The sequence below is a fragment of the Diceros bicornis genome, chromosome 10 (assembly GCF_020826845.1).
Source record: "Diceros bicornis minor isolate mBicDic1 chromosome 10, mDicBic1.mat.cur, whole genome shotgun sequence".
In the NCBI taxonomy this organism is placed as follows: Eukaryota; Metazoa; Chordata; class Mammalia; order Perissodactyla; family Rhinocerotidae; genus Diceros; species Diceros bicornis.
In genome coordinates, this window is record NC_080749.1 from 79,408,972 (window position 1) to 79,422,112 (window position 13,141).

At 36.4% G+C, this 13,141-nt stretch overlaps 1 protein-coding gene across 1 annotated transcript in view; it reads right to left on the reverse strand.

Annotated features, from left to right (window-relative positions):
* Positions 1–13,141, reverse strand: part of C2CD6 (C2 calcium dependent domain containing 6) — a 133,039-nt gene that overhangs the window by 69,465 nt on the left and 50,433 nt on the right. The window contains exons 11-13 of the mRNA XM_058549601.1: positions 11,060–11,126; positions 9,174–9,217; positions 7,794–8,087 (exon numbers count right to left, since the gene is read on the reverse strand). Of these exons, the coding sequence (XP_058405584.1) occupies positions 7,794–8,087; positions 9,174–9,217; positions 11,060–11,126 (405 nt within the window). The remainder of the gene's footprint in view (positions 1–7,793; positions 8,088–9,173; positions 9,218–11,059; positions 11,127–13,141) is intronic.

The following is a 13,141-nucleotide window of genomic DNA, read 5'->3' on the forward strand; positions in this document are numbered from 1 at the left end:
GTGGAAGGAAAGTGTCACAGGGTGCAGACGGAGAAAACAATTCCATGCCATTTAACAAGACTTCACATTGACTGTCAGTTTTGAGTAGTGTAGGCAGCAATTCACAGCTCAATCAAATGAATTTCTAATGTTGTTGGTCTTCCCAACACTCTATATCAGGCAGCAAGGTTTTCATAGCTGACAGTATCTAGTTAATCTTCGGGAATTCCTTGACTCAGCAGCCACAGCCACACTGCTTTCTGCATAGGGCCATGAGGTTTGTGTGTCCTCAGATGATGTGAACTTCGTTTGCACAGCAGTGACCTACTCTGTGGAGTCCACTTCAATCCAGGGTATCTGCTGTCCCATTACCATGATGACATCTCAGAAATTCTTACCTGGTTTCAACATAAGGGCTAAAGGAGTTTTGCAGGGCACCAGAGCTGACTGCAAGAATTTATCTATATTTCTTTGGGTCAGTTTTTCATCTCCTAGTGGAACACCTTCATCAGCATTGTATACCCAACTCAGGACAGTAAGAGCCTGAATATTAGGTGATGCCTATCTCTGACTGCCCAGAAGAGTCTGTCTGTTTTAGGGACATCTCCCCAAGAGGGCCAAAACTACCTTACAGCAGCCAGAACCCACTACAAAAAACTCTGAGATCTTTTACTGTTGTTTTGGAATGGATGTAAGATTGTCACTCTACACTGCAGGAGTAGCTGGCCATAAGATGTCCCAGCTGTTTGGCTCTTCCTTTGTAGACATTATACAGTCTCTACCCTCACCTCCCAAGCAAACCAAAGTTCTAATGATTCATTTGGTTTCTGTCCACTGCAGTCATGAATTCACATGCTCTCCTTCTCAGTGTACGTATGCATCTCTGTAACTGTTGTCACAGAGCAGAATCTTCTGCCCACTCAGGACAGGTCTTAGTACTAATTGTTAAAATGGAACAGATTGAGGTAGATCATCAGATTGGCAAGGAAATCTCCCCACCTGGAGGATAATTAGCAACAACCAGGACACTGTTCAGGCAGCTGTTTTTGAACCTACTTCCCCACACTTGGCTTGCAACCACCTCTCCAATTCCCTCTCATTAATAGGCAATAAAGTGGAGGACTATTTATTGCCTGATTGACCATACAATTTAGTCAGCATGTTCCCTACCAATTCCCATGGGCTTCCCCCAAATCCAACTGATCAGACAAGGTCCTTGTCCTTCACCTTTCAGAAAGCCACATCTGTCAGTATCCCATCTTGTCACCAAAGTTGTCAAGAACTTACCCCACTTGTAAGCTAACAAGTTAGCCTGCCACAGATTCATAGATGCTGACAGAAGACACGTGTCTCCTGAGTCAGAGACAAAGGACAGTTTATTACTCAGAGCAATCACAGTTGCCAGAATATAAGTGTTTTTGCATCAGTTCCTCAAGCCCTAATTCCCACAAGATGATGAAAGAGTGCCAGATGATAACTGCACATGCAATGGATTACGTTACAGGAAAGGAGTCCCCTCTCATAAGATGTGCAGGAACGCAGAGAAACAAGGAGAACAGTCTCCCAACAATACGGGCAGATTTATAGAATGATGTTCAGCACATATTAACTACTAACACTGGAAATTTCTGGATGGTGGAATTATAGGCTCTTTCTTCTTTGCATTTCTGGGAGATTGCTTGAATTTTTATAAGCAGCATGCATGATTTTCAACTCTGTACTTTAAAAAAATGCATTATGAACATTTAGGTCAAGAGGATAATTTGAGTTTTTACAAAGTCCCTGTGAAATGAGCAGAGAGATACAAAAATAGAGAAAGATCTGTTTGCATAATTAGAAAACTGGGAAGATTACTAGTTAGTGTTAGGGCAGGAATTAGAATTCCTCTAAAATGGTTCAACTAAAGAGGCTTTAATATAAAGGACAGGTGTGTGTACGGATAAGGAACCAATAAGGGATGTTGAGAGCAACACTGAGAAGATGTTACCACTCCAGCCAGAGCCCGGTGATAGCTGGAGTTGTGGATGTGAAGGAAAATCCACTGCTAGAACCACAGCACCAAAGCAGGAAGACAGTAGGACAGAAAAACCCCAATCTTTCTTTCCCCTCTTGCCCTCCTTTGTCCTCTCAGTGCCTGCCATTAGCTGGACCTAACTAGAAGTCAGCCAGAAAGGGTCTGGTGAGGCAGTCCACAGGGGTCATCTTCTTGGGGCAAAAAACAGGACAAAGAAATGTGGAGAACAGACTGGGGTGGGGACAGGATGGAAAATAATAAGCATAGGTACTCCACAGTCCAAAACGGTTTCTACAAGACACAGTCAACACGAAAACAGATTGACCAATCAACCTGGAGTTTACCATATTCAAGTAAAAGCCTGAAGTGGAAGAAAGTAGACAGAATCCTCTACCCCTCAACGGAAACACAATTCCTCAAGCTCATAGCACTGCAAGCAGTCTAGGGTACTCAGCTAAGTTAAGGAGTGCTGGCCCAATGAATATGGAAACACTCTGAAAATTCAGTGATGTTCTCTGGTATGTACTGCTTCAGGTAGTAGATTTTTTTCCTATTCCTCACGGGCAAACGAAAGCCTAATGCAGCAACATTAAAATGATGGGAAATATTAAATGACTCCTTTCCCTTTGGCACCAAAAGATTTAAATGAACAATCTCTGATAAAATCCATCTCAGATACCACTGGACAAACAGACCTTCCAGAGAAAAGTATAAGCAAAGAGAAAAATGATTTGAAATTTTAAAATGATCTATTTCAAAAGAAGGTCTATTTTGATCAGTTAGAAAAGTCCCCCTTACTCCAAAATCAGGAAAACTATTTTTATCTATATTTTATAGTCTCAATTAGTTCCAAGAATTCATTATACCTATGAAAAGAAAACACAGATTAGAAAAACTTCCAGGTGAAAAAAAATAATTGAATTTAAAAAAGTGGATAAAATAATTTTAAGGTGCATTTCACATGCATGACTTCGGTTGATTCAAAGTGCAGAGTTAGCAAAGACAATGAGTTTGGGATCATGGCTTATTCTCCACCAGTCCATCAATAATTATTCAAAGATTTAAAGTATATAAATGGAGTTCATAACATAGTGAAAGCAACTAAGTTCAAACGGATGAACAGAAGGTTAGAGATATCAGATATACCACTCTTTCCCTAACCCTAGTCTTCTGCAGGCATGAAAGGTTTTAAACTCAAAGGCTCATACATAATCAGAGCCCTTATCACTACCGTTTATGGAACGTGGAATTAATCTTGCTGCCTTATGCCTGATATTTGGTATGCCAGAGCTAGGGGTTCATTCACCTTAAGAGCACTAAAATAATTTGCATTTCCTATGACCAGGTGATTTTGATTAATTATATACAATGAGGCTCAGGAGTTATAACATATTCAGAGATTCCAAAGATAATGCCTCAATATCCTGCAGTATTTTTAACTAATTAACTAATTCAACAAATATTTATTCAGTGTCTATCATGGACTCATCACTATTCTAAATGGTGAGTAAGACTAAATCATTGCCTTCTGGAACTTAAAGTCAAGCAGGAGTGACAGACAATAAACAAGTAAACAAACATGCAGTATGACACCAGGTAATGATACATGAAGAAAAAGTAATGGGGATGGGGCAGGGTGGGTGAGTAGATAATTATTTTACATAGATTGGTCAGAGGAGGCCCCTCTAAAGAGGTAACAGCTGAGCAGAGACCTGAATAGTGTGAATGAAGGAACCCTGAGAAGACCTGGGGGAGGAGCATTTTCATCAGAGAGAAGAATAATTGTGGCACTACTGCTAACTGATTACACAATAACCACTCCCCATACTACCTTGTTACTAACAGAAGCTGAATTTTGCTTGTAACAGCAACGTACACAGCTCAAAATGATGAATCATTGGCAACCCCATTCTCTTTTGCCAAATACTAGCTTTCCCATTCTCCTTTAAAGCTAGAGCAGTCATGGGACATAATTCTAGTCAATGAGACACAAAACCTATTGGGAGATTATTGGGTAAACTTTTGTTTCTTTTAAGAAATAAAAGCGGGCAAGTACAAAAGAAGAACTTGATTGTTCTACCCCACATTCTTTCATCTGCCTTGATCTACATATGATGCCTAGAACTGAAGCAAACATCTGGTGATCATGAGGTGACAAGCATGAGTATGAAAAAGAGGAAAGGCAGGCAAGAGCCTGGTTCCTGGGTCCTTGATGACGCTGTTAAGCCACTGAACCAATGCCAGAAATCTCCACCTCATGACTTCATTGGTCAGGTTCCAACTGCATTGCCAGTAAAATGTGGTTTCAAGGTCAAGATCACAAGGGTTTAACTGTAAGAAATGTTGTTAAGACCTCAAAAAGACTTAAGATGGTGTCTCACAGATCCACTTGGCTAGACAAAAAATATTCAAACTATCTTAGGATGGCCTCTTAGATCCTCTCTGCTAGATGGGAGAGCTTCTAAGCTTCTTAACGATATTGTGCTACAACACCTTGACTATCAGCCAAAGGTAAATAGGCGCCTGTCTCAAAAATATTTAGAGGTGTAACATTTGGTTGAGACCATAATTTGATACACAGGAAGCCCACAAAATCTTTAAGATAATCATAGCATCTTGGACTGAAAGGAACAGAGACAATTTAAAACAAAAAGAGGCTTTTGAACTCTCAACTTTCTACAGACAATACATAAGCTACAAAGCTACTCAGCTACAAATATAAGCTCTTTCTTATGGAAAAAGAAGGATTATTCAGAGGGTAAAGTGAAGCTCTGAGGGCAGAGCTGGGAGCTTCAGAATTACTATGGCCCACTAACTACTATATGCTTCACTTTCCCATTTGTCCACCTTCAGAATAAAGTGCCTATGCCAGTTTTCCTGTTCCTGACTCACTATTATATGTAGAGGACAGATAACCCCTCTCTTCAATTCACAGGTTTTAAGATTGAGATGAGCCATACTCAAGAAGCCTCATCCACCTGGATCTGATTTAGATGATGAAATTCTGTGCTTAAGCCTGAGCCTGATGCAATAATAGCATGAGACTAAGAATCTTTTTTTTTTTAATTTTTTGTTTATTGCAGTAACATTGGTTTATAACATTGTATAAATTTCAGGTGTACATCATTATACTTCTATATCTGCATAGATTACATCATGTTCACCACCCAAATACTAATTACAACCCATCACCACACACACGTGCCGAATTACCCCTTTCGCCCTCCTCCCTCCCACCTTCCCCTCTGGTAACCACCAATCCAATCTCTGTCTCTACGTGTTTGTTTATTGTTGTTATTATCTACTACTTAATGAAGGAAATCATATGGTATTTGACCTTCTCCCTCTGACTTATTTCACTTTGCATAATACCCTCAATGTCCATCCATGTTGTCACAAATGGCTGGATTTCATCGTTTCTTATGGCTGAGTAGTATTCCATTGTGTATATATACCAGAGACTAAGACTCTTGTAAGTGGAGTAAGTATATTTTCCACGTGGAGAAGACATGAATTACTTAGAACTAGAGATAGTTAGTCTGTGGTGGTTAATCTCCAAGTATAGCCCCCAATGAACAACACCTTCCAAGATTCATGCCCTTATGTAGTCCCCTCCAATACTGAATCAGCACTGAGCCTGACTTGCTTTAACTAACAGAATGCAGTGGAAGTGACCCTGTGCTAGTCTGAAGTGTATGTCTTAAGAGTACCTGAAGCTTCTGTTTTTATATATATTGGAAGCCCCAAGCTGCCACATAAGTTCAGCTACCCTCCTAGAAAGGGCACATAGAGAGACCACATGAAGAGGCCACATGGGAAGGGAGAGGGACATGGGGAAGGAGAGAGAGAGAAAGAAACAGACACATCAAACGGATGTCCATGCACCCAAGTGAGCTAGCCTTACAGCTGCCCATCAAGGTGTAAGAAATATAACTGAGCCATCATGAGTGTTCCAGCCCAATCGAGCTCCAAGACGACTATAGGACCAGTCAACATCAAGTGGGGCAAAACCACTGCCCAGCCAAGCACAGTCACCCACAGAATCTTGACAGATAATAAAATGCTTATTTTAAGCCACTAAGTTTTGGAGTGGTTTGCTGTGCGACAATAAATAACTCACCTATCAAATGAAAACTGAATATTTTGGCAGTTAGACTCAATAAAGAAATTAAAAGGCAAACTAAAAACTATGAAAATGTATGTGCCATAAATATTCAAGTGATTAATATCCTTATAATAAAAACAGCTCATGACAAAACCTAAACAGCATCACCAAGTACTCAAACAAAACAATGGACAAAGGACATGATCTGTCTACTTCTAGGGAAAATCAAAATGGCTAATAAGCACGAAAAAGCTTTAATCATTATTTAAAAAACCATAACTGCTCAAATACCATTGGTGAGAAGGTAAAGCAGTACAGTCTTTCTAGAGAGCAATTTGTCAACATCCCATTTCTAAGAATATACGATATAATCACAAATCCAAATAAATAGTTAAGTAAAAGGACATTAATTTTAAAATTAATGTCCAACAATATAGAAACTATTTAAAGAATTACTGATTATCCATACTTGAGGGTATTCTGCAACTCGCAATTTTTAAGAAAATTCAGTTAACACGCTTATAATACAATGTCAAGTTTTAAAAAGTATAATATAAAATTATATATATACATATATATAGTTTGATCCACGTTTTTAAAAATAAATAAAAGATGTATGTATATATGCATAACAAAGACTGAAAGGAAATAAAATTGTTAAATGTGGCAGTAGAATTATAACTACTTTTATTTTCTCTTTTATGCTTCTATTTTCTAAATTTTCTATGACTGTATTACTTTCACATTCAGAAAAACCAAGAATATTATTCTTTTCAAGTTACATTGGTTAGGCTATTGATCTAGGTAACTAAGAATAATTCCCCAACCAGAAATATTTAATAAAACTATATCTTTTGGAATTTGGAAAGGAATTTGGAAATGACCAAGTATCATCTACTATTCAATAAATGAGGAAATAGGTCTAGAGATTTAGGTGCCCAAGCCTGTTGAAGTATGTAGAGGCAGAGCCTTACTTAGAACTCAGATTGTTTACCCACTGCCCAGTATACATTTTTACACTGCTTCATGAGCTACCTATAAGAGTGATTCAAATAAGACATAAAGATCGAAGTAGAATAACTGTCATTTTGAGAAAGGCTTTACCTGGTGTACCTTTAAATCTACATTCAGATCGTTCGCATTTTAAACTATAAAATTATTTGTAACAGGAAGAATATATGCTATTTCCTGTAATATAAAAGTTTTATTAAAAATTTCCACTGAAATAACTCCCCATGCTTTTAAATTCCCTTTGAATTTACATCTTGTTATTGTTATTACACTTTCAGCTGAATTTTACACCAACCTATGACTTTTCCTTCAAAGGTTCCTCCCTCCTTACTTGATGAATATAAGTAGGGTAGGAATGTTTAATATACTTAGATGCACTTTCACTTGGAGACATCTGAATGCATTTTCAATTTATTTGTTTTTAATCTGTTTTTTAAATGAATTATTTTGTTTTTCCTAGTCTTATACTTCTAATATGAGGGCCGATACCTTTAGTTCTAGGTCTTCCTTTGGATCTCGGCTTTGAAAACTATCTTTTGATCTTGAGTCTGGGGAGACCAAACTTATGTTCTTCCTTCTAGCTAAGCTTAGATTGTTGCTTTGCCACCTAATTTCTGTTGGAGATGAATCTAAGTTCCTCCTCTTTATTCTACCTGGATTTATACAGATACTTTTCAACTTTACCTCTGATGGAGATGAGTCTGTTCTTAAAAGACTTGGATATCTATCTTTCAATTTTACTTCTGGTGGAAAGAATCCATTTTTCATTGTTCCATCCGGCACAGCTTCCGACTGGTGTTCCTCTAAAGGTGATGTTTTGCCATCTTCTGTTATTGTCAGGTTAGGAATTATGAGCAATGGAGCATCTGTTGGCTTTGTTGATTCATCACTTTCAGGAGCAACGGCATTTGAATTATCTTGATCTGGTTGGTTCAAAGTTGGCAGCGTCAGGCCTTTCTCATCATCATTATCCAGTAACTAGAAAATATATCAATAAAACAAGCTACCAATTAATCACTACTCACTGGAAAATATTTGAAATGAGTAAAATTGGACTTAAAATCATTTGTACCCTTATCGTTTATCATAACAAGTTACCATCAATATTTGTAATTATTTTCCTTATTAAAAGAGTTGAGAAATTCTCTACTTGCCTGAAACCATGGACTACAGAATATTATCCATAAAAATGATCATACTACTTTATAAAGCAGTGGTTCTCATATATTAATATTTTATTTATATATTAATATATTAATATTAATAATATCAAAAAAGAAAATTGAGGGCTCTGATATTTTACTGTTATTATACTATCACCAATATATCATAAAATAAAGGAAATTTCACCAGAAAAATAGCTCAAAGAATGGTATCATAAAATAAAGGAAAGCCTGTGAAACTAAATAAATTCAGTTGTATGAAAAATTCTCTATACTGTCTTTTTTTTCTCTCTCCTTGGACTGAGGAAAACAGTATATACTGACTCTGTAATTGGTATTTGGGAGCCACTGACCCCAGGATGGAAATCATTAAATCCTATATGTCAAGTAGTATAGAAAAATCTTTTATTCTTTATTGGTTTACATAGGAATCCATTGCTTTACAGAAGGAATATCTTCTGTAAAATTAGCTAAAAAGCAAATAATAAATGAACTCTATTTTTTATTTATTTCTATTATAAAATTTAGATTATTATTCCACAGAGAAAGAGTAAAGAATGTGGTTAGGTCTGTGGCATCCATTTCTAAGATCACTGTGCAGAACTTTATGCTTTTTTCTTACTTGTTTCCCCCTGCTCTTTGTCAACACCTTTTGTCTCCTATCTTCGTATGTATTTTTAAATGTTACTATTTTATGCTGAAACTTCTCTTTTAAGAGTGTAATTTAACTTAAATAAATCATGCAACTGTACAGATATTGCCATAACAGAAATAAACATGAAAATCTGAATAACTTCTTCAGTGCTTTTTTTCTTCCATCTATAAATACTTCTCCATTTACAAATACTGCATCCCTTTATAAAATGATGACTATTAGAAGTTCTCTTCCAAGTTCCCTTACCTCACTTGGAATAGTTTCAGCTTCCTCCTTTACAAGAGGGACATCTGTTAAGAAATTAATAGAAGTATTTTATTATACATAAGACAATCAACATTATTTATATGTATATACACTAATAAAATACTATTATAGTTTTTTCTCACCAGAAACAATGAGCAATTTAAATCAAAGCGGCTATTCAAATATAAACATTATTTAGTAAAAACAGGCTGATGAAACAGGCTGATGAATCTCTGGGAAGATGGCGGAGTGGTAAACAAACAAGTGTGGAGATAAAATGAAAACATGTATAAAGTGATAAGATTTCAGATCCATCAACATAAGACACAAAAACAGGTATAGAGTACACTTTGCTAAAAGTCAAGAGAAATAAAATAAATCCTAGATGGTCAGTGATAGACTTGGGATTAGAAAAAGAGACTAAAATTAAGTTGTTTGTAACCAGAGAATATAGGGCCATTCAAGAGAGGCTGATTGAAGCATTTTTTCAGTTTTCCTAGGAATATAAAGAAAATATATTTAGCAAGTAGAAAAGGAAAACCTAAAAGGGAGAGAGAAGGAATAAAGGATTGAGATACAAAAAAATGCATAAGTCTAGTAAAAACCAAAATTTTTTACGGTCACTATTAGCTGCATGGCTGTAGTTAGCTCATTTTTCTGAGCCTTGGTTTTCTCATACGTAAAGTAGGATAACGACAGCTTATCTTATAGGTATGATACAAGTCTATATTAGACATAGGCGGCAATGGGTTAAATGCTTGAGCTCTTCGGTCAAACAGACCCCTATCCTTAATGACCTCTGACTGGTCACCTAATCTGTTTGATCCTCAGTTTTCTCATCTGTAAAAACATGGATAAATAATAATAGCGCCCTCAACTGATTGCTGTGAGGATTGATTTGTATTATCCAAGTAAAGTGCCTAGAACACAGTGGTCAACAAATGTTAGCTGTAACTACAGGAAGCTACAGGAATACAAAAAAGAGAAAGAAGTCATTTGACTTGAAATAACTGTTTGGATAAGTGAAAAAAAGTAAAGAAAAAAAAAGAAACACGGTAACCACCAGTCAGTGAGAGAGGTTAACCTCCAATCTTCAACAGTGATATTGAAAAGGGCACTTGTGATTCTCCTACACTTAAAACTTGAATGTTTCAGCCTAGCTCTGCTAGGCTGGCTGAGCCTCAGAGGTTAGGAAATGAATACATCAAAGCCTGATGCAGCCAGGGAAGCAGAAGCAGAGGAGAGAGGTAACCTTTGGCAAAGTCTTATAACAATAAATCATTATCCCACACTGCAGAATCCAATATTTTAAAGATATAGTATTATGCACGTATTTTAACTTACTTTCTAAATGAATCTTTTCACAGAGAGTTTTTTTAAGACTGCATGAACAGTACTTTTCAATTAAATATCTTACTGATAAGTTGTGGTAAGTTCTCAAATTTAATGCTAATTTAATTTCCTGTCCTCCTCTCTCTCTCTCCTCCTCCCTCTTTTTCTCTCTCTCTCTCTCTCTCTCACACACACCCCCCCACACACACACACAGACCCCACTCTACATAAAAGAGATGAATAGCTCTACAGTTAACAATGTTTAACAAAAATACCTTTTCACAGATCATGGTTAAGATTTAACTTTTTTCTTGTCCTTAAAGGAGTAAAGGAGCATTAAAAAAATAAAAATAACTCTTAATTGAGTCTAAGTCTCTTCTTTGGAGTGTTATAAAGTAAATACCATATACCAAAACTATAGTGAAATGCATGTTTATTCCCCAACAAAACAATAAAATCCACTTAAAGCAAATTACTAATTTTCTTTTTGATACAACCACTCCTGTTTTTAATCATCTTAATAATAAACACAAAAAGTAAATTAGTTTCTTAACCTGATGTTACAGCATCTTCAGGCTTCTCTTCAAGTTGGCTTTCAAGTACCTCACTGGTATTACTTCCCTAGAACCAAAAAAAAAAAAAAAAAACAAAGAAAATATATCGGAGAAATGTTTAAAGAGCTAAAGCATTTTTCTCTGCCTTCATAACTTCTTTTAACACATTTCTAAAAATTTACAGAAGACAAGAAGGATACAGGTTTGTGAGAAAAGCAATCCAAGCAGTACTATTTTAAAGAGAGGTACACCTCAGCCCAGAGTTTGTGTGCCGGGGAGAGGATAGTTGCGAATTGACAGGGTATTTGAATGACAAATGTGAGAGAAAAAGATTACAAGATAAATGATGCAATACTGTAACTTCAAGGGATATAAAATGATACCCCCAGGAAATAGATTACTTTTTCACTGGAACACATCGCGGCCTATGAGTTGCAAAGTGATGTGGGTCTTTACAAAATTCCAAGAAGAATTATAAGATGGAGTATCACTGGCTCTTATAAAATACCAATCTTTCAATAAGAACCCAAAGTCCATAGTCCCTTTAATGAAGAGCACCCAAAATTTTCCCTAAAATACTAATTCTGTGTAGTAAATGCTAATCAACTTATCCTACAGCAGCAGAACTCTGCCCAATTATCACAAAGTCATTGAAAAACATGAATATATCAGTATGTTATGACTACCATTTCAAGGCTGTGACATTAGCTTTATCTATCCACAGAAATCCCTAATTGCCAGGTCAAAATGTAAAGGTTAGATTGTATTTCTAAATATTAAACCTTATTTATATATCTGATAAAGGCCTACTATTCAAAATATATAAAGAACTCTTATAACTCAACAATAAAAATACAAATAACCCAATTAAAAAATTGGCCAAGAACTTGAATAAACATATATCCAAAGAAGATATACAAATGGTCAGTAAACACATGAAAAGATGCTCACATCACTGGTCATTAGAGAAATGCAAATCAAAACCGCAATGACATACCACTTTAAATCCACTAGGATGGCTATAATTAAAACAAAAAAAAGGAAAATAAGTGTTGGAGAAGACATGGAATGCCTTATACACTGCCGGTTGAATGTAAAGTTGTGCAGCTGTTGTGGAAACAGTTTGGCAATTCCGAAAAAGTCAAAGAAGGAATTACGGAAGGAATTAGGAAGAAGGAATTATATGATCCAGCAATTTCACTCCTAGGTATACACTCAAGACAATTAAAAACATATGTTCACACAAAAACCTGCATATGAATGTTCACAGCAGCATTCCTCATAATAGCTAAAAAGTGGAAACAACCCAAATGTCCATCAACTGACAAACAGATAAACAAAATGTGGTATATCCATACAATAGAATATTATTTGGCAATAAAAAGAAATGAAGTATTGGTACATGCTACAATGGGGAGAACCTTGAAAACACTATGCTAAGTAAAAGAAGCAAGTCACAAAGGACCATATATTATCCAATTCCATTAATATGAAATGTCTAGAATGAGCAAATCTATAGAGACAGAAAGTATATTAGTTATTGCCTAGGCTGGGGGGGTATGCGAGGTTTGCAGGGTATGGGGTGTGGGGTTTCTTTTAGGGATAATGAGAATGTTCTAAAGTTGACTGTAGTAATGGATGCACAACTCTGTCAATATACTAAAGGCCACTAAAGAATTATACACTTTAAATGGGTGAATTGTATGGTATGTGAATTATATCTCAACAAAGCTGTTAAAAAAACTAAATCTTGGGGCCGGCCCAGTGGCTCAAGCAGTTAAGTCCGCGCACTCCACTGTGGCGGCCCGAGGTTCACTGGTTCAGATCCCGGGCGCGCACCGACGCACCGCTTGTTAAGCCATGCTATGGCGGCATCTCATATAAAGTAGAGGAATATGGGCACAGATGTTAGCCCAGGGCTAGTCTTCCTCAGCAAAAAAGAGGAGGATTGGCATTGGATGTTAGCTCAGGGCTGGTCCTCCTCACAAAAAAACAAAAACAAAAAAAACTAAATCTTATAAATTATCAATAAATATTTATTATCATTATATTATTACTATCAAAATATGAAAGTGCATGAAT